Below are 20,156 nucleotides of genomic sequence, written 5' to 3'. Positions count from 1 at the left end.
GTCTTTTCACCTGAGCTTTGGCTCACAAGCAAAACCTGGGGCACGTAATTCTGAAGTGGGGACAAGGGACGGAACCCTGGAGCGGTGCTCAGGTTCCGCCCAGACTGGGTCCTGGGAGCTATGGGACCCTGGGCCTCCCCGGGCCTGTCTCCGTCCACGCCTCTAAAATGACAGGCGCCGGACACGCTGGCTTGCGATGGCCGCACTTCCAGCCGCCAGGGTCCGTCCACTTTGTTAGGGGTATTGTCACCCTGATTTTGCACCTTGTCCCTGTTTTCTGGTATCTTATCTGGCTGATGTGGCCATAGGGGCAGCAGGTTACCCTGGGTCTTTGGGAGGACGGGTTGGCAGGAAGCTAAGTGGCCACAGGGCACTAGGTAGGGAGATGGAGCCAGCAATGAAGCCATCCTTGGCCATGCTCAGATCTCGCTGAAAGCGGTCAAGGTTCTGGAGTGGGTAATGTGTCACCGTTACTAAGGAAAGAGCCTGTTTTTTTCCATTGAGGGACACACATCAAAGTCTCAGGGCTAAGTTTTTGTGTCAGGAGTCAGACAGCAGTGTAAGTGGGACCGCATCCCTACTGGCAAGAACGTGGCTGCCTGCTTCAGACGGGACCCCAGCCATTTGACGCCGTGCAAAAGGACGGGCCCAGTTCAAGAGAAGCCCAGCAAAACGGCTCTGTGCCCTCTGCTTATTCAGATCACAGTTTCAAACCAGTGAGCTGGGAGCATTTCTCAGGCAGTGCTGGGCTAGGTGATGGAATTTTTGGAAAAGGATTAAGGATTCTAGTGGTGCCGACAGAAATAACTGCACCTTCCCCAGGTCACAAGGCTCTCGTGGCACCTTAAGAAGCCTGAGCACCCGCTGTCAACAGTGTTTCCTTCCCTGGGGCCATGCTGTGATGTTCTCCTGGGAAACACAGGAACGGGGCCCCTCTTTGAGGAGGATGCCCCTAGATGGGCAGGGTTCTGTTTTAATCCTTCTACTCTCCTCCCACCCACTCCCACCCTACACACTCTGCCCTGTAGTCCTCCTTGCGCTCAGATAGTGAGGAGGCTTAGAGGGGTGGACTATCACAGAAACTTGAACAGACAAAACTGTTTTGCTGTGCACGAGGAGAAGGGCCTGGAAAATGCCCAGCTGGCTGTCAAGGAAAAGGAGGAATTGGATATCTTTGTGTAATCATTAAAGCTACAATTCAGGCAGTTTCTCTGGCCATGGCAAATAAGGTTGAATTTCACATTAGACGGCCCCTGGAGGTGTGGTCTGTCTGTCAGTCATTCAGTGCTGCCCGCTTTCAAGATCCCTTTTGGGAGAGGCCCCCATCCCAGCACCTACCCCAGAATTTCATGGCCGTCCTTTGTCACCTTTTGTGTTTTTAATCCCTTTCACACCAAGACTTAAAGCATTGTGGGAGCCTCCGTGAATTTTTAGATTGAATAGCAGCTTCGTTGTTGAAAATAATTCAGCACCTGTCTGCTGGGTGGAGGTGCTTTTGGTCTTCAGTCACTCCTGGCCCACCCTGCAGGTCCTTTGGCTAAGTTGGATGGTGATTCTATATCCTGCACGCTCGAATCTAGAACAATTATGGCCAACTCTCCCGTTTCTCAGACCTTGCTGGGTTTTGTGCATTATCCAGATTTCCAGTTCCTGCCATTCGAAAGTGAATGTTGTTTTCTTCTCTGGCTGGAGGCCTGAGAAGGAGTGTGAGTAACTGCGCATGACTCAGACTGTCAGCTTGGAGAGGCAGCAGCGTGCTGAGGGGAAGTGCCCCAGGTGGGAATTTCACTTTAGGTTCCTCTCTTCATGGCTTTTCTCTGAGTTGGCTGTGGACACCCCAGGACTGGCAGTGGTCACATCTGACAGCGGTTTGAATCACAGCCACAAGCTGGCACTTCTGTCCTCTTAGGACCCTCAAAAAAGAAAACAAATGGGGGGCCGGCCTGCTGATGCAGCAGTTAAGTTCTCACGTTCCTCTTCGGTGGCTCGGGGTTCGCCTGTTTGGATCCTGGGTGTGGACCTACACACTGCTTGCCAAGCCATGCTGTGGCAGGCATGCCACCTATAAGGTAGAGGGAACAGATGTTCAGGGCCAGTCTTTCTCAGCAAAAAGAGGAGGATTGGCAGCAGATGTTAGCTCAGGGCTAATCTTCCTCAAAAAAAAACCAAAACAAAAACAAAAAAAGAAAAAAAAAGAAAAGAACTGGGGCTGGCCTGGTGGCATAGTGGTTAAGTTCATGCACTCTGCTTCAGAGGCCCAGGGTTTTGCCAGTTCAGATCCTGGGCATGGACATAGCACTGCTCATCAAGCCGTGCTGAGGCGGCATCCCACATAACACAACCAGAAGGACCTACAACTATGTACTGGGGGGCTTTGGGGAGAAGAAGGAAAAAAGAGAAGTTTGTCAACAGATGTTAGCTCAGGTGCCAATCTTTTAAAAACAAAGAAGCAAAGAAAAGAAATGGGACTGGCCTGGTGGCGTAGTGGTTAAGTTCGCATGCTCCCTGTCAGGGTTCGCAGGTTCAGATCCCAGGTGTGGACCTACACACCATTCGTCAAGCCATGCTTTGGCAGCGTCCCACATACAAAATGGAGGAAGATTGGCACAGATGTTAGCTCAGAGCCAATCTTCCTCACCAAAAAAAAAGAAAGAAAAGAAAAAGAAAATAAGGATCATAAGTCTGAAAGAGCTGATTTCCATGAATGTGAACACCAATCACTTTCTGTATTTTCCTTACAGATGTGGTTAAATGAGAATATTCTCTATCAAAGGAACTTAGAAAATTTGGCATGGCAAGCCTCATACTTGGATGCTCACCATGTCGCATCCCTGGGATGGCACATCCCTGGGGATAGCGAGTCCCCAGGATACCTGTACTGCTGGTCTCAGGGCTTGTTTTGGAGTCTGAGCCCTGTGTGGCCTCATGCAGACACTGACGGAAGCTGCATTCTGTCTGCAGGTGCAGCCTTTCTGGGAAGCGTTCTCCGTCAGGCGGAAGTAAGGAAGAGCTTGATGGTGGAAGAGGGCAGCATGAAGGTCGAGTTACTGCCTGCCCTAACCGACAACTACATGTACCTGATCATCGATGATGACACCAAGGAGGCCGCCATTGTGGACCCAGTGCAGCCTCAGAAGGTGGGAGGTGTGGCCCCAGCACCACTTCTTCATCCCCTGATGGGTTTGATAACCATGGTGTCCTTGCCACTTGGCCAAAGCTAGTCAGAAATTAATCCGTTTGGGGGCCGGCCCCGTGGCCGAATGGTTAAGTTTGCATGCTCCTCGGCAGCAGCCCAGGGTCTCGCCAGTTCGGATCCTGGGTGTGGACGTGGCACCGCTCATTAGGCCACGCTGAGGTGGTGTCCAGCATGGCACAGCCAGAGGCACTCACAACTAGAATATACAATTATGTACTGGGGGTCTTTGGGGAGAAGAAGAAGGAAAAAAATGAAGATTGGCAACAGATGTTAGCTCATGTGCTAATCTTTAAGGAAAAAAAAAGAAATTGATCCGTTTGGTTTTTAAAAAACAGACTAGTTGGGGCGAGCCCAGTGGTGCAGCGGTTAAGTGCGCGCATTCCGCTTCAGTGGCCCAGGGTTCGCCAGTTCAGATCCCGGGTGTGGACGTAGCACAACTTGGCACGCCATGCTGTGGTAGGCATCCCATAAAGTAGAGGAAGATGGGCATCGATATTAGCTCAGGGCCAATCTTCCTCGGCAAAAAGAGGAGGATTGGCAGCAGATGTTAGCGCAGGGCTGATCTTCCTCAAACAAGTAAACAAACAAAAAACAAACTAGTGTCCAGATACTCTGTTATTGGGTCAAAGGGCCAGTGAGAGGGGTGGAGTTGGCCAAAGGCTTTGGTGTGGAGAGAAAAGGGCTCCATCTGTAAAGTCTGCAGGTCTGGTGAAGCGGGAGCCCTCCTTGGCATGGTCCTCTCTTCTGGAGGCTTCCTGCCCCTTGGCGCTGCCTCTAGGGGTGGTGGCCTTGGCTGGAGGGGTTTGGAGAGGTTGTGGATGGGACTGAGCTGCCAAGTGGATCAAGAGAGAAAAAGGCCACCTTCACCCTGCTCTCCTGGAGTCTGGGAGAGTTGGCAGTGTCAGGACGGGGCCTGGCACATCCTGGCTTCCACTGGGTACCCCCAACCTGCAGGCCAGCAAATCAGTGCTGGGAATGTGACCCGGCCTGTGTCCTGCCTCACATCTGCTTGCAGGTTGTGGAAACAGTGAAAAAGCACGGCGTGAAGCTGACCACAGTGCTCACCACCCACCACCACTGGTAAGTGCTCTGGAGGCCAACTTCTTCCACGCCAGCAGAGCTGCTTGGGCCTGACGGCTCTGTGCCACGTGCACCCTGAAGACGCCCGTTGGCTGGGCCGGCCGGGGCACTGCAGGCTCTCTGGGCCCTCCCTCATCGGGGAGCCTGGGTCACTTCTAACCCCGGGACTTGGAGCCTTGGAAAGTCTTTTCCCCCACAGCTGTGTCTACTGTGCGGCTGAAGTCGGCCCCTAGGGGGATACTGAGAAGGCTTTCGGGCACTGGCCTCCGTGCTGCTGCCCTCGGCCCTGGTGACAGGGTCTGGTGACTTGGGGGCTCCATGAAGAGATGGTTGTGCTGTGGATCCTGTGGCCACAGACGGGCCTCCAGCAGCGTCTTTGAAAGCTCTTGGGCTTGTGTGATGAAAAGTTGGCTTTGATGTCAGGGAATAAACTAGTCTAGATGTTAGTGCTTTTAAAAGTCAAGCAGCCATATTTGGAGAGGTTGTGGGTTTTTTGATATGTGAAGGCTAAAGGATGAAAAAAGCATGCGTGTTTGGGTTTTAGGATAGAGTTGCCTGCCCAAGCCCTTCTTTTGGGTTTTTGAAACTTTTGAGGCTCTTCAAACCTAGAAAAAGATGTTCATTTGGGTCTGAATTTTCTTTTCAAATAACTGCCCAAGGGCAGCCAGTGTCTTTGAACCTGAACCTGTGGCATCTTGCCGTGGCCCAGCCTGTGCAGAGCTGGGGGCATGTCCTCGTGGTAAAATGAGGCCTTCCGTGTCTTTTCGACGGGCGTATCAGATGGCCGTGGTTTGAGAAACTTTATTCAATGGTGGGAACTTCTTGGTTGATGTAACTCAGTGACTGAGAATGTTTAGGTTGCTTAGCCTCTGGGGCATCAGGTGTTAATTCCTGAACGCGTTAGGGATGGGCATGTGCAGCCTCTCCTTGGCCTGTGCTACTTAGAGCTGCCGCTCTTTCTTTCAGGAAATCCACGCCCCTCCGCCGGCGCCCTCTGTGTGGCTGCAGGAGCCTCCACTTCCTGTCCCAAGCCTGTCACAGTATGCCTCTCTCCCACCTAAGTCACCCCCACGTCCAAGGCTGCTTTTCTGACACAGCGCTGCTTCAGTGTCGTTCTCCACACCTGATGTTTGTGCTAGAACAAAACGCTAAACCAAGCCCTAAACGGAGCTCCAGGGCGGGGCCCCCGCCTCCCTCCCACTTATGGGTGGTGGCCCTGACGTTGTCACAGATCAGCGATGGGTGTGCGGAGGATGGGCATGCTGAGGCCTCTGCTGACCCTCCCATGTGTATCAGCCCTCAAGGGCAGAGGAGCAGCCGGTGGGCCTCCTGTTATCTCAGCCCTCTGGAGGAGGCTGGAGGTGGATGTATGGTGAGGGGCAGGTGTGCCTGGGCGATAGGAAAACCCTCGCCTTGTCCTGGAAAGGCTGCTCTTCCCATGTTGGACACTCCTGGCCCTGCCCTGAGTTGAGGGCCCTGCCTGGGCTTGCGTTGGTCTAATTCTGGCCCCACAGGCCAGAGAGTGGAGCTCTTCTCCTGACCCCTTCCTGAAGTGCAGGTCACACTGACCCGGGGAAGCGTTGGGAGCCCCTGGATGAATGTCCAGGAGACACCTCAATTCTGGCTGCACGTTAGAGTCACCTTGGGAGGTCATTCCGTGCTGGCCTGTCCCTGGGCCGACAAATTGCCCTTGGGTGGCCAGGCATTGCTGTTTTAGAAGACAGCTTTGGGATCTGCTCAGGGCAGTGGGTGCCAAACTAGGCTGTGCATCAGAATCTCCTGGGGGCTTTTAGAGCTCCTGTCCTGCAGGCCACCCCCAGGCCAAGTGCATCAGGATATGGGACGGGAGTCAGCTTTTTACAGGTGACTCTGATGTGCCCAAAACTTGGGAATGACAGGCTTAGGGGTTACCCAGGTGTTTGTGATTTGGTTCATCTGCTCCGGAAACTTCTGCAGCAACAGGGCAGGGGTGTGGTAGTGCTTCACCTGGGAACAGGGTGTCTGAGAATGTTCTTTTTAGTGTAGCCAGGTGACAGACAAGAAGCCAGTTTCCTGTGCTGGAAGATGCATTTCTACTTCTGAGAAACATAACTGGGGGAAACAGAAATTCTGTGTGGTCAGGGTTTAAAAGCAAGCAAACCCCCTTTGTATCGCATAGCCCCAGGTCTCCTTTTTGATTTCTAGGGACCATGCTGGTGGGAACGAGAAGCTGATCAAGCTAGAGCCTGGATTAAAGGTGTACGGGGGTGATGACCGGATTGGGGCCCTGACTCACAAGATCGCGCACCTGTCCACACTGCAGGTGAGGAATGAGCCAACAGAATGGGCTTGAATGTGGCCCTGCCGGACTCCAGGCTCTAGAGCAGAGTGTTTGGAGGGGGCACCGTGGGAACACTGCCTCCCCCTCCTGGCTGTCCCCTCCTGTACCTCAGGGACCCAGAGGGGCACTTGAGCACTTGGGCTCTGGAGATGGCCTTACCTGTGGGTAGATGGAGGGCCTCAGGGCTGCCTGGGCCTGGACAGTCCCCTCTTTTGAGACTGCCTCAGCAAATAAGTGTGCAGGTGGTGGCTGGACGGGGCGAAGCTGGAAGGCAGAGTTTTGAGACAATGGGGAAATTTAAATATGGACTCTAGGTGGGGTCTTATTCTCACATCACTGTGAAATTTCTGGATGTGAGGATGGTAGTGCGGTTATGCGGGAGGAGGTCCTTTTCTTAGTTGACGCAGCTGGAGTACTTAGGGGCGATTTGTCAGCCTGTGTGCGACATCAAGTGTGGGTGGGGAGAGCACATGCCCCAGATGTGGGAACCATTAGCATTTGAGGAGCTGGGGAAAGGTCACACAGATGTTCATCTTTATTTCAGTTATTTTGTAGGTTTGAACGTTTTTGAGTAAAAAGTTCAGGGGGAAGTGGAGACAGAGAAGGGAGAGAAAACCAAAGGCCAAGCACCTAAGAAGGAGAACCATCTTTTCTAGCAAGACTCCTGGTTCATATTGGGCCTGATTTTGAGGGAGAAGACAAAGCCCCTTTGGGTTTGCAGCCAGCAAACATCAGGTTCCAGGGTGGTCCCTGCACCTGGGGGCACACTCAAGGACTGAGTCCCACGGTCACCAGCAAGATCCACATCCCGCTAGATGGAAGCCAGCAGATCCTCGTTGGGAGCTCCTACTGTGGGTGGGCCTAGGGTCTGAGGAGAATTTTGCCGGCCAGGGGGCCATATGCTGTGGGTCTTAGGACAGGCTCCCTGGCACGTGGGGAGCACATGCCCGTGCGTGCTTTGTTTAAGGTGGGGTCTCTGAACGTCAAGTGCCTGTCGACACCGTGCCACACTTCTGGACACATCTGCTACTTTGTGACCAAGCCCAATAGTTCCGACCCCCCTGCTGTGTTCACAGGTGAGTGTTCAGGTGTGTATGCTGGGGGTCGGGCAATCTTTGCAAAGACTCTCTTGCCTTAGGGATGTCTTCAAAAACCTCTGGGCAGAGGAGGAGAGCGCTTCCTACCAGGCACACTAGCAGGACTGTGCCAGGAGGGCCTCAGCCCTCAGGGTGGAGCCTGGGGCTCAGCTTCGAACACATCCGGGGCACAGGCAGGCTGGGTGGACGTGGGGCTTGGGGAGTGGTGCTCCTGGTGGGGCTGGCCCATGTGCTCCCTCTGATCCTGGTCACCACGGTCAGGTGCCCAGGGGACAAGTCTTTCCTTGAGAGACTCTGCCTGGTGGGGATGCAGTCCCAGCCCCCACCTCTCCAGAAGCAGACAGGTGGGCAAGGCAGGGGGCAGCGAGACTCTCCAAGGGAGACCCCAAGTGGAATCAGCCAGACCCGCCCTGTGTGCCGAGTGCTCATTCTGCCCCATCCCTCTGTGGGCTGAGAGCTGAGCTGGGTCCTGTAGCCAGCCCCTGTCCAGGGTGCCCTCCACGGCAGGCCCGACAAGCTCAGACAGCGGTGGTGGCTGCAGGCCGCGGTGGCCATGACTGTCTGTGAGGTTTGTGGAGCACCACCCGGCGTCAGGCTGTGTGAGCAGCAAGTTGGGGCACATGGTCCTTTCCAGCAATTGGAGGTCTTTTTCCCTTTTGAGAGAAAATGGAAGAATGCTGGTGCTCTTTGGGGAAGCTGTGAGGCGAACAGCTGTGTGATGTCTGGGCATTCAGGGTGACGCGAGCAGCTGGCCGTGGATGAGTGGGAACAGCTGGGAGTGCGTTAGCCCGAGCAGAGCAGGGCTGTTGGTGTGCGGAGGTCCCCCCTTCGTTACCTTTTTCAGTGACTATGGACAGTTTTTAAGCTCTGAGTCTTCCAGAGATGTCAGTCACAATCTTGATGTTATAACTGCAGCAAAAGTTTGTTTGAAAATACGACATCTAGATGCAGGGTGGGCTGGAGTGGGGCCTGCAGTGGGAAGGAGGGCATTCGTGGGGGCTCTGCATGGAGGCCTCAGTGGGGTGGACTGAATAGCACGTGCGGAGGCAGGCTCCTCATTTCAATAAGTGCACCAGGTGACGTCGGATGTTGACATGAAGCAGAGGGGTGCGTAGGGGCCTCTGAACCGTCTCTGAAGCTTGTCTGTAAATCCATAGTTATCCCAAGTCTAAGCTGATTTGAAGAAGCGCAGCCGTTTGCAGTGTCTGCCCTGCAGTGGCCGGCAGTGCCGGCTCTGAGCTGAGGCCCGAGCGCAGGTTCTGGGACCCTGGGCATGTTGTGGGCACCCCGGGGCTCATGATGCGCCTCGTGGTACCATAGTCTGGAGCAGGTGAACTGGCCCATGTTCGATGCTGTGCGCCTGCGTGAGTGCTGTGAGTGGCCTGTCCCCCGCCCCGAGTGGTGATGGGCGTGAGGTGAGAGGTGGGAAATTCTGCCTGGCCTGGTAAACTCCAGCACGTCCACGCTCCTCTTACTATGCCGTGTCAACCACTGGACGTCGGTCTGCCCAGCAGGCAGGTGGGATGGCAGTGCCTGCTCTCGGGTTGTCAGGACCTGGGGAGCGTGCAGGCCTGTAGGGATGACCCCACGAGAGAGGCGGGCACCCTTGGGACTGTGCCCATATCAGAAGCCACGCCCCGCTTTGGAAGGTGTGTGGTGGGCTGATTGCCGCCGGACACTGACCCTGAACCGTGCCCTGCACGTGTTGTGCCTATCGTCTAAGTGAGAGCAGCTGGCAGGGGAGTGCCCTGTCTTGTTGGTAACTTTTGTAAAAAATATGTGGAAATGGTTTGGTGTCCTCGTGGTGAAGTGAAGGTGTCTGGGACATTGACGGTGAGGACTAATGGTGTGGGAAACAGACGGACCAGCAGGGCCCTGGCTGGCCTGTGTGTGCACAGCCGAGGAACCTGCAGCATCCAGAGGTGAGGTGATCGGAGTCCCCAGGCCCAGCTCTGAGTGACCCAGGGCCACACTCCCTTCCCCTCTGGGGCCAGCTGAGCCGAGGGAAGAGAACATAAGTGGAGGAGGCCACAGCCCAGAAAAGCGTGTGGCTGCAGCCTGGGATGGGGTGGGCAGGACTGGGTGCTGATGGACAGGGAGGAAGAGAGGAAGGTGGCCTGGGGTACGGGCCTGGGTGTGAAAGCAGGGTGCGGCGATGTCACCCAGTGGGGCCTCTGTGTTTGAGAGGTTGTGGTCTGGGACCTAAGATTTGGGACCCCAGCTCATGGCAGTGAGTGCCGAGGCCACGGGAGCAGCTCAGGTGGCCGGGAAGGGGAGGCCACAGTGGATGCTAGAACCTTGGGCTAAGTCTGGCGGCGTGTGGAGAGGAGAGTGGCAGGCTGGCTCTGCAGAGCTTGTGGGGGAGGAGAGGCCTGCCAAGGAGGTGGGACGCCCCCAGATAAGGGCAGATGATGTTGGAGGGTGAGAGGGGCACAGTGGGAGGCTGGGGGTGCAGGAGGACAGCCGTCTTGGCCACCAGGGGAGGCCTGTAGGTCCCCAGGTCTCTCAGTTGTCCTTGGTGCTGTGATGCTGCCAGTGAGGATGCGGCCCCCAAAAGGAGGAGGCCCAGGCTGGCTCCCCCTGATGGCAGGAGGCCCGTGAAGTTCCTGGGCTTGGAAATAGTAGGTGCTGCTTGTCCCTGGAGGGAGGGCCAGACCCTTCAGCCTCCTGCACCTTTGCGTGGCCCATCCTCCTCTGGGGTCTCCTTGGCCTCTTGCTGGTCCCCAGATTTGAGGTTGTATGGTCCTTCAGGGGCAGGGCCCCAGTCCTCTGTCGCAGGCTGCCCTTCTACCTCATCCTGTTGTCCTGCTCTGAGGGGGCAGTGCTGCACCACGCCCACCCGGTGGGCCTCGGCTCCTACCTGGGACAGCTCCATGGTTCTGGGGTGTGGGCCGGGGCTCCCTGGGAAGAGGCCTGGCAAGTGCTGATGGAGGAAGAGTGTCATGCAATGTTGGGGGGCCCCAGGCTTTGCCCACCACAGGGACCTGGAGAACAAATGCGCCTTGGGTTTCCACTGGGCACAGAGCCCATTCTCGGGGAAGATCCCCAGGGGAAGGAAGCAGCAATGCATAGAGACCTGACAGGTGTCAGGTGGAGGGGACATCGTCTAAAGGGCTGAGGCAGGAAAGGGCTGAGTGGATGGCAGCAAGTCCACATCTCGAGGCGCCTTGTGGGCTGTGGTACCTCGTGCGGGGCTCCTGGAGGGCCGAGGCAGAGGCTGGTGAGATCACAGGGGGTGCTCTTATAGGATGGTGCTGGCTGCTGGGGATAAGGGAAGACACAGGAGGCTGGGCCTGGGAGGGGGCTGCTGGGCAGGTGGGGAGAAGGGCTTAGTTTTGGGGGCCTCAGAGCTACAGCTGATAGGACTGGGCAGTGAAGGGAGGAGTCAGGCTGACCCTAAGGTTTGGATCTGAACAGCTGTTGGGGGGCTGGTGGTGCTTGTTAGTGAGGCTTGAGGGAAAAGGTCTGGGGAGCGTGGGGAATGAGCATTGTGGGTCGTCTTCAGGTCCTGTCGGGCACCTGGGTGGAGGTCGGGGCCGGGGCTGGGCCCTGGTCAGCCCAGGGCTCAGAGCGGAGCCCTGGCTGTGGGTGCAGCCCATGGACTGTGGGGTGGTCAGCACTGTCTGGGAGCTGAACTTAGCCCCTCAAGGAGATGCATCCTGCTGGTGGTCCCTCCGCTGCTCATGGCTGTGCTGTTTTTCAGGTGACACCTTGTTTGTGGCCGGCTGTGGGAAGTTCTATGAAGGGACGGCAGATGAGATGTACAAAGCCCTGCTCGAGGTCCTGGGCCGGCTCCCTCCAGACACAGTAGGCAGCCCCGCCACTCCCTGGGCCACCCGCCATCAAGCTCACCATGACTAGGGCGTTGTGAGGACACCGCCTGCGTGCTCTGTCCCCTCACCGCCATCCTGGCTCCTTTCGGAGCCGTCAGCCCTCACAGCCTGGCTCCCCCACTGTGGCCACACAGGCCTCTCCTGCATGTTGGCAAGAGCGGGAGGGCAGAGGCATTTCCTCTGGAGCGTGGTTCCTCTTCTAATGTACTCTTTATTGTTGTTTAACCTACACGCAAGAAGTGTCCTTGCCCTAAGGGACATCTCCATGGGTGTTGCTGGCTGGACCCCACCCGGGGCCCCACCATCCTGTCTCTGAGGGGTTTGAGGGCCGATTAATGAGTCTCTTCAGAGCTCACAGGTTTGGCTTTTTCCCAGAGAGTGTACTGTGGCCACGAATACACCATCAACAACCTCAAGTTCGCTCGCCACGTGGAGCCCAACAATGCCGCCATTCAGGAGAAACTGGCCTGGGCCAAGGTGAGTGGGATGTGCTCCGGGGCACATCCTGTGGGACAGTCACTGTGAAGTGACTTCCCTGGGTGCACAGAGGGTCCGGGTCCCTGGCACTGACAGTGCTATCCCCAGAGTGGGCAGAAAGTGCTCCTTGGGCTGGTGAATCAGTCAGGTTTTAGACCAGCCCAGCTAACTGCTCAAGGGAGCCCTGGTTGTCTCGCTAAGATCCTTTCTGACTCGATGGGTCCGGGCTGGGCCTGGGATTCTGCATTTCCAGCAAGCGCCCAGGCAAGGCCGAAGCTGCAGGTCCCCAGCCTGTTTCCCACGTCCTGGGCTGCACGGTCTGGAGGGACCGTGTGGCACCACCTCAGCCTCCTTGTCTGGGGAAACTGCCCCTGCACTCTCCTCAGAGTGGCGGAATTCACCTGGAGGCTGCTTGTCTGCAAGGCATTTATTTCAGCCAGGGCTCCCGATGTGCTGGCTCCCACTGTGCTGCGCAGCTCAGCCCAGGGCCTGGCTTGGGGTCCTGGAGGCATCTTCTGTGGGGGTTTGGGAATGCTGCTGCGGGTGGCTGGGCTGAGGAGTTTCCGCTGGACTCGGGGGCTGTGTGCCCCTACAGTCACTGAGAAATGGTGTCAGTAGGAAACACATGCACCCGGGAGGCCGCAGGTGCCAGGCTCCCTTCTGCTGAGCTCGGTGAGCAACACCACCTCGTAGAGTTTTGTTTTTTTAACAGATCACCTGTTTTTGTTGAGCATATTTTATCAATTTTTGGGGGTGGGCTTACAAAATAGTACTTATAAAAATTCAAACACTACCTTAATCAATCAGTTGATAAATATTATCCCATTTTTTTACAGTGTGTATATATGAAAACTTTTCTTAATATAAAAAATTATACTTATTGTTTTGTGGCTTCCTTCTCAATTAACACATCTTAGTGCTCTTTCCATAGCAATCCATACATATTGGACTCATTCTTTTCCCAGTTATCTGCTTTTTAAAAACGAGTCTTTATTGAGGATAATTTACATACAGTAAAACTTACCTGTTCTGTGTGAAAGTATATAGTTTAGCGAATTCTGACAGGGTGTGCATCCGGGTAACCCCCACCACAATCAAGAGACAGAACATTCCGCTCCCCAAAAGCTTCCCTTGCCTTTTCCTATTCAGGCCCCCAACTGCTCACGTGCTCTGTCATGATAGATTACTCCTTTCTAGTGTTTCATACAAAAGGTGGCCTATAACGTTACTCTGTTGTGTCCGCCTCTTTTGCTCAGCATTCATGTTTTGAGATTCATTGTGTTCTCTTTTATTTCTGAGTAGTGTCTCATATGGATATACTACAATTTGTTTATCCACTCATCTGTGGATGGACACTTGGGTTATTTCCAGTTTTTTGCTATTACAAATAAAGTTGCTATGAACGTTTGTGTGCAAGTCTTTGTGTGGACACATGTTTTCATCGCGTGTGGGTGCATACCTAGGAGTGGAATTGCTGGGTGGTATGGTAAGTGTATGTTTAACTTTTAAGAAACTACCAAACTGTTTTCCAATTTATTGTACCATTTGGCATTTCCACCGGCAATGTCTATGAGTTTCAGTTGCTCCACACACACCAACACTTAGGATTATTGATTTTTTGTTTTTTTTTGCTGAGGAAGGTTAGCCCTGAGCTAACATCTGTGCCAATCTTCCTCCACTTTATATGTGGGTTGTCACCACAGCATGGCTGATGAGTGGTGGAGGTCCACGCCCAGGATCCAAACCTGTGAACCCAGGCCTCCAAAGCAGAGTACGCTGAACTTAACCACTACGCCATGGGGCCAGCCTCTTGTTGATCTTTTAAATTTTAGTCATTCTAATAGGTGTGTAGTGGTATCTCACTGTGGTTTTAAAATTTACATTTCTCTGATGGCTAATGAAATTGAGTGTCTTTTCACATGCTTATTGGCCTTCTATATGTTGTCTTTTGTGAAGTGTATGTTCAAATCTTTTGTCCATTTAAAAAATTGAGTTGTCTTCTTACTGAGTTGTAAAAATTCCTTATATATTCTAGAAACAAGTCTTTGTCAGATATATACCTCAAATATTTTCTCCCAGTTTGTGGCTTGCCTTTCCATTTTCTCAACAGTGTCTTTCAAAGAATAAAAGTTTATACTTTTGGTGAAGTTCTGTTTATTAATTTTTTTATGCTTTTTGTGTCTTATCTAAGAAATATTTACATGCCTCTACATCACAAAGACTTTTGCCCATGTTTCCTTCTAGAAGTTGTACAGTCTCAGCTTTTATGTTTATATAGATTTTTGTTTAGGTCAATGATCCATTTCAAGTCAATGTTTGTGTGTGGTGTAAAGTCAGAGAAGGTCACTTTTTTTGCATATTGACACCCAGTTGCTCAGCACCTTTGTTGAAAAGACGGTCCTTTCCTCATTGGATTACCTTGGTGTCTTTGCAGAATAGAATGGACCATGTAGGCACGAACCTGCTTCTGGACTCTCTATTCTGTTCTGTTGATCGATATAATTTATCCTTGCATCAGTTATACACTTTGATTACTATAGCTTATCATAAGTCTGGCAATCAGGTAGTATAAATCCTCTAACTTTATTCTTTTTCAAAAGTGGTTTTGGCTCTTCTAAGTCTTTTGCATTTCCATATGAGTTTTAGGATCATCTAAATTTCTACAAAAAAGTCAGCTTGGCTTTTAATTGGAACTATGTTGTAACAAAAGACATGGAGAGAATTGAGATCTTAACAATATTAAGTCTTTCCATGAATATGCTATAGCTTTCCATTTATTGAAGTATTTAGTTTTTCTCAGCAATACTTTGTAATTTTTAGTGTTAAAGAAATTACACATATTGTTAAACGTATCCTTAAGGACTTCATGTTTTTGGATTCTATTATAAATGATTATTTGTTGATAGTCTTTATAAATATACTTTATTTTTGTATTTGACCTTGTATTCTTGTGACCTTGCTAAACTCACTTATTCTAGCATCTTTTTCCTAGATTCCTTAGCACACAATCATGTCATCAATGAACAGACAGAGCTTTATTTCTTCCTTTCCAATCTCTATGTCTTTTATTTATTTTTCTTGTCTTATTGCACTGGCTAAGCTCGCCAGTACAACATTAAATAGAAGTGGTGAGAGTGGACATCTTTGGCTTGTTCCCAGTCTTAGGGGGAAAGCATTCCGTGTTTCACCATTAAGTATGATACTAGCTGTGGGTTTTTTGTAAGATCCTCTTTATCAGGTTGATGAAGTTCACTTATATTCCTGGTTTTCTGAGAGTTTTATCATAAGTGGGTGTTTAATTTTTTCAAATGATTTTTCTTCTTCTGTTATGTTTTTTCTCTTTTACTCTATTAGTATAGGGGAGTACATCAATTGGTTTCAAATGTTAAACCAACCTTGCTTTCTGGATAAACCTTAATCTTGGTGTATTACGTTGCTAGAGTCTATTTTTATGTCTGTGTTCATAAGGGATGTTGATCTGTATTTTTATTTTCTTGTAATGTTTTTGGTGTTAATATCAGGGTAAGCTGGCCTCATAAAATGAGTTGGAAAGTGTTTCCTTCTACTTTCTGAAAGAGTTTTTCCATGATTATTATGATTTCTTCCTTTAATGTTTGTTAGAATTCACTGATGAAGCCATCTGGACATTAACTTCTTTTTGTGGAAAGATTGTTTTTGTTATGAATTAATGTCTTTAATTTGTGTAGGACTCTTAGATTTTTATATCTTCTTGAGTCATTTTTGTTAGTAACTTGTGTCTTTCAATGAATTTTTCCATTTCATCAAAGTTTTCAAATTTGTTGACATAGTTTTCATACTGTTCCCTTTTTTAATAGCACCTTTGTTCAGGTTTACTTCACACGTATAAACTGCATCAGTTTAAAGTGAACAATTGAGTGAATTTTGACACGTATTTACCAATAAATGACTACCACTAAAATTAAGATACAGAACATTTCCATCACCCCCGAAAGCTTTCTCATGCCTCATTCTCTCTGCCCTGGCTCCAGACAACTGATCTGTTGCATGCCACTAGACCCTAGTGGAATTTTCTAGAATTTTATATAAATGAAACTCCACAATATGTACTCTTCTATCTCTTTTTCACGCAGCAGAATGATTTTGAGATTCATTTGTGTTGCTGCATGTTTCAGTAGTTCCTTTTTATTGCTGAATAGTAGTCAGTTGTTTGGAGATACCACATTTTGTTTATCCATTCACCTGTTGATAGACATTTGTGTTGCTTCCAGTTATTGGTTATTGTGAATAAAACTGCTATGGTCATTTATGTACAAGTCTTTGTGTGACATATGTTTTAATTTATCTTGACTAAACACCTAGGAGTGGAATGGCTGGGCTATGTTATGTGTATGTTTGACTTGTAAAGAAACCGCTAAACTGTTTTCCTAAGTGACTGTATTATTTTACATTAGTACTAGCAAAGTACTAGAGTTCCAGTTGTTCCACATCCTCACCAACACTTGGTACTGTCAACCTTTTAAATTTTAGTCATTTTAATGAGTTTATTGGTTTCATTTGCTCTTCCTCAGTGCCTAACAATGTTGAACATCTTTTTAAGTGCTTATTGGCCATTTTTGTGAGGTGTTAGTTCAAGTCTGTTCAAGTGTCAAACCCATTTAAAAAACTGGATTGTCTTTTTGTTATTGAATAATAAGATTTTTTAAAGTATATTCTGGATACAAGTCCTTTGTCAGATATATGTATTGTGAATAGCTTCTACCGTTCTGTTTCTTGCCTTTTATTTTCTCAACAATGCCGTTTGAAGAGCAAACATTTTAAATTTTGATGAAGTCCAGTATATTAATTTTCTCTTATGTTTCATACCTTTTGTCTCCAATCTAAGAAATCTTTGCTTTTCCCAAGGTCAAAAAAAGTCTCCTATTTTTGTTTTTGGAAGTTTTAGTTTTTACTTTTAATTCAATTAGATCAGTATAATCCCCCCCACCCAATATCTGTTGGATCTGTTGTGATGGCCCCTCTTTCATGTCTGATGTTGGCAATTTGTGTTCTTTTTCTTCGTCATTTTTATCAATTCTGTTGATCTTTTAAAAGAACAAATTTCCCTTAGCTTTCCTTGTTTGTTTATCCCTTGCACTGATTTCTGCTCTAATCTTTTTTAACTCCTTCTTCTACTGGCTTTGGATTTACTTTGCTCTTCTTTTTATAGGTTCTTAAAATGGAACCCAAGGTCATTGATTTTTAGACCTTTCTTCTTTTCTAATATAAGCATTTAAAGCTAAAAACTTACCCCTAAGTATTGCATTAGCAGCATCCCACAAACTTTGATACATTGTATTTTCATTATCTTCAATTCGAAATATTTAAAAAATATCCCTTGTAATTTCTTCTTTGACACATGGGTTATATTGAATTGTGGTAAACTTTTTTAGTCTTTTCAACATTTTATTATGAGAATGTTCACACATATAGAAAAGTTGAAGGAATTTGCATTGTGAACATTCATATATACAACATCCACTTTCTACTATTAACATCTTACTATACTTCTTACTGTCTAGCCATCCATCTTACTTTCACTCTTTTTAGTAAGCAAAATATACTAATGCATGGATGTCACCATAAATCATTTTACTGATCCCACTGGGGAGGACATTTAGAGTTTTTAATTTTTTTTGCTCCTATGAACTGTGCTGCAGTGCACATCCTCATACCTAAGTCTTCACGTTTCTGCATGCTTCATGCTTCTGTAGGAAACATTGCTACATGTTAACACTCAATAAATAATCCAAAAGATTATGACAGTTTACACTCCCCCATCTACACATGGAAGGCCCTGTTTTAAAATGACCCTTAGGAGAGTTAATCTTTCCCCATAGGACGTGGAAGATTTCTTAGGATGAGTGAGAATACTGGAGGAAGCACAAGGAATATTATAAAACATTCTAAGCTTATTCTCACCAGAAGGGAAAGATCAGAAATTAGCAATAAGCTTTCATCTTGACCTCCCACCAGACCCCTACTCGACACACCTCCAGCGGTTGAAGGATTACTTCTTGATGCCACTGCTCAAGGGATCAAGGGGTGGGATCAGGACCCTTGGTCCAAGGGCCCCCAGTGGTCAGGAAGCCTGGGTGTGGGTGTTGACAGCTACTGTCCAAGCTCTGGCCCTGTGGCCCTCCAGGTTAGCCTGGCAGTAGAAGGGCAGGGGCTGCGGGAAGGGTAGAGCTCTAGGGGAAGCCCTGCCCAACCAACCTGTGATGAGAGCTCACCACGCCTTCCAGGGGGCTCTCATCCCAGAGGAGGGAACCCAGGCACCTGTCGCCTTGCTCTGCTTCCCAGCTGTGCTGTGCACAACCCACATGCTGTGTTGGGGGTGTAGCTGTGGGCGTTTCTTCTTTTTTGTGTTTTCTGCACTGTTGCTGGTTATTACTTCTGTAATGTAAAACATAAACTTCATATTCATAAAAAGAAAGCTCCATGTCCCCCTCCATCCCCAGGCTAGCAAGGGAAGGAGGGCCGGGTTGTCACTGGCAGCTCAACACTCACGTCTACAAGTCCTTGCACTGACCTGACTCTGCTCACTTTGCCTTCTCAGTCAGAGGATGTTGCAAGATCGCTAGAAGGTATTCTGAAATGTCATTGTTAGAAGTTTCCGTGTTAAAGTGATCTGTTTCTTTTGCAGGAAAAGTACAGTATCGGGGAGCCCACAGTGCCGTCCACCATAGCGGAGGAGTTCACCTACAACCCATTCATGAGAGTGAGGTGAGGGTGTCGTGGGAGGGGCGCCACCCCATCCTGGGGCGTCTTCGCCTCTGCTTCCCTCGAGCACAGCTGAACAATGTCCGCTCATTGAAACTCCTTCTGAAGATCCCAAATGCTAGAGGAGACTGCCCTGAAATCTTTATTAACTGTAGCCAAAGAATCAGACACTTTTTCTTAAAAGTCAGGGGTGAGTTAAAAGCCAGTGCCCTTGGCATGCTGGCAAGGGCCTGGGGTCCTCTCTAACCATGGCCAAGGTCCCTTAGGCAGGCCAGGTGGGTTCTCAGAGAGCTTTGTGGTGCTGTGCCACCTGGGCAGTGCCAGACACCAGTGTGGAGTTGGTGTCTCCACTCTCTGGGTCGCTGGCGGGACTAGGCTCGGCCAGCATGTCTTCCACAGTGAGGAACACCCAAGTTGGCCATTGGCTGTCGCACTTCATTCTAAGAAGGTCCTGACTTCTCCGGGCTCCTTTCCTCCCTGGTGCCCTGGGAGGGGTGGTGGGCCTGGCAGGTGCAGTGTGCAGCCTGCAGCCTGGCGCTCGGCTTCCACAGGGAGAAGACTGTGCAGCAGCATGCGGGTGAGACGGACCCTGTGACCACCATGAGGGCCATCCGCAAAGAGAAGGACCATTTCAAGGTGCCCCGGGACTGAGGCGGCTGCGGGGCCTGGGCGCCCATGGCTGCTGCCCCGCCTTCAGGCGCATTTGGGTGTCAGATGTTCCAGGTGAATTTCCTGCTGGAAGTGTGGCGATTCAGTCCTGGTTTAATCTCAAGTTAACTTCAGAGCCCTCTGCTTGTGTTATCAAATGTGCTAACGCGTGTCTATAAGAGAAGCAGCTAGGAAGCGCTTATCCCTGGAAGCTCCGCTTGCAGACTGTGTGTTCTCTCTGGCCTTTTCCTGGGGCCCCCATGTGACCCCCTACATGATGCCCCAACAAGACTTGTCCCCTTCCCTGCCCGGACCGCACGTCCCTGCTGTCACCCCCCTCAAGTCCATGCTGACCAGAACAGGGACCCCAGGGGGGTCGGGGGGTGCTCGCCCCTCATTTTCCTGGCACTGCAGGGAGATACCTGGTGTTGCGCCCACCTCCTCCTCCTCCTCCTCCCCCCTCCCCCAGCTGCCTCTAGAGGAAGTCATCCTCAGAGGTCCTGTGTCAGCGTCTTCGCAGAGCATTTGTGTGTTGACGTGGAGGCTGGGTCCGGCCTTGAGTACCTACCTCGGCTGGGGCAGCGAGCAGTTCGTGGACGGAGCACAGCTGTGCGTGAGGCCGGAGGCCAGAGGCTGGAGGCTGGGCAGTGGTGAAGAGCCGCCTTCCTCCGCAGGGCCTGCCGGGGGCCGGGCCAGGGCGCGCGGGCTGGGAGCCTCTGTCATGTGGTGCCCACGGAGCTCTGAGCTCGGCACACCTTGTCCCT

The 20,156-nt window shown here is 50.6% G+C and overlaps 1 protein-coding gene across 2 annotated transcripts in view; it reads left to right on the top strand.

Annotated features, from left to right (window-relative positions):
- Positions 1-19,603, top strand: part of HAGH (hydroxyacylglutathione hydrolase) — a 29,057-nt gene extending 9,454 nt beyond the window's left edge. For both annotated transcript variants that reach the window (XM_046665407.1, XM_046665406.1), the window contains exons 2-9: positions 2,962-3,137; positions 4,212-4,276; positions 6,461-6,578; positions 7,564-7,672; positions 11,397-11,500; positions 11,902-12,003; positions 18,668-18,747; positions 19,296-19,603. In XM_046665407.1, coding sequence (XP_046521363.1) covers positions 3,015-3,137; positions 4,212-4,276; positions 6,461-6,578; positions 7,564-7,672; positions 11,397-11,500; positions 11,902-12,003; positions 18,668-18,747; positions 19,296-19,395 — 801 coding nt within the window. In that variant the 5' untranslated portion in view covers positions 2,962-3,014 and the 3' untranslated portion in view covers positions 19,396-19,603. The remainder of the gene's footprint in view (positions 1-2,961; positions 3,138-4,211; positions 4,277-6,460; positions 6,579-7,563; positions 7,673-11,396; positions 11,501-11,901; positions 12,004-18,667; positions 18,748-19,295) is intronic.
- Positions 19,604-20,156: the final 553 nt, after the last annotated feature.

The sequence above is a fragment of the Equus quagga genome, chromosome 7, assembly GCF_021613505.1.
Source record: "Equus quagga isolate Etosha38 chromosome 7, UCLA_HA_Equagga_1.0, whole genome shotgun sequence".
NCBI lineage: Eukaryota > Metazoa > Chordata > Mammalia > Perissodactyla > Equidae > Equus > Equus quagga.
Note: the sequence above shows the minus strand (reverse complement) of the source record. Positions and strands in the feature narration are given on the sequence as shown.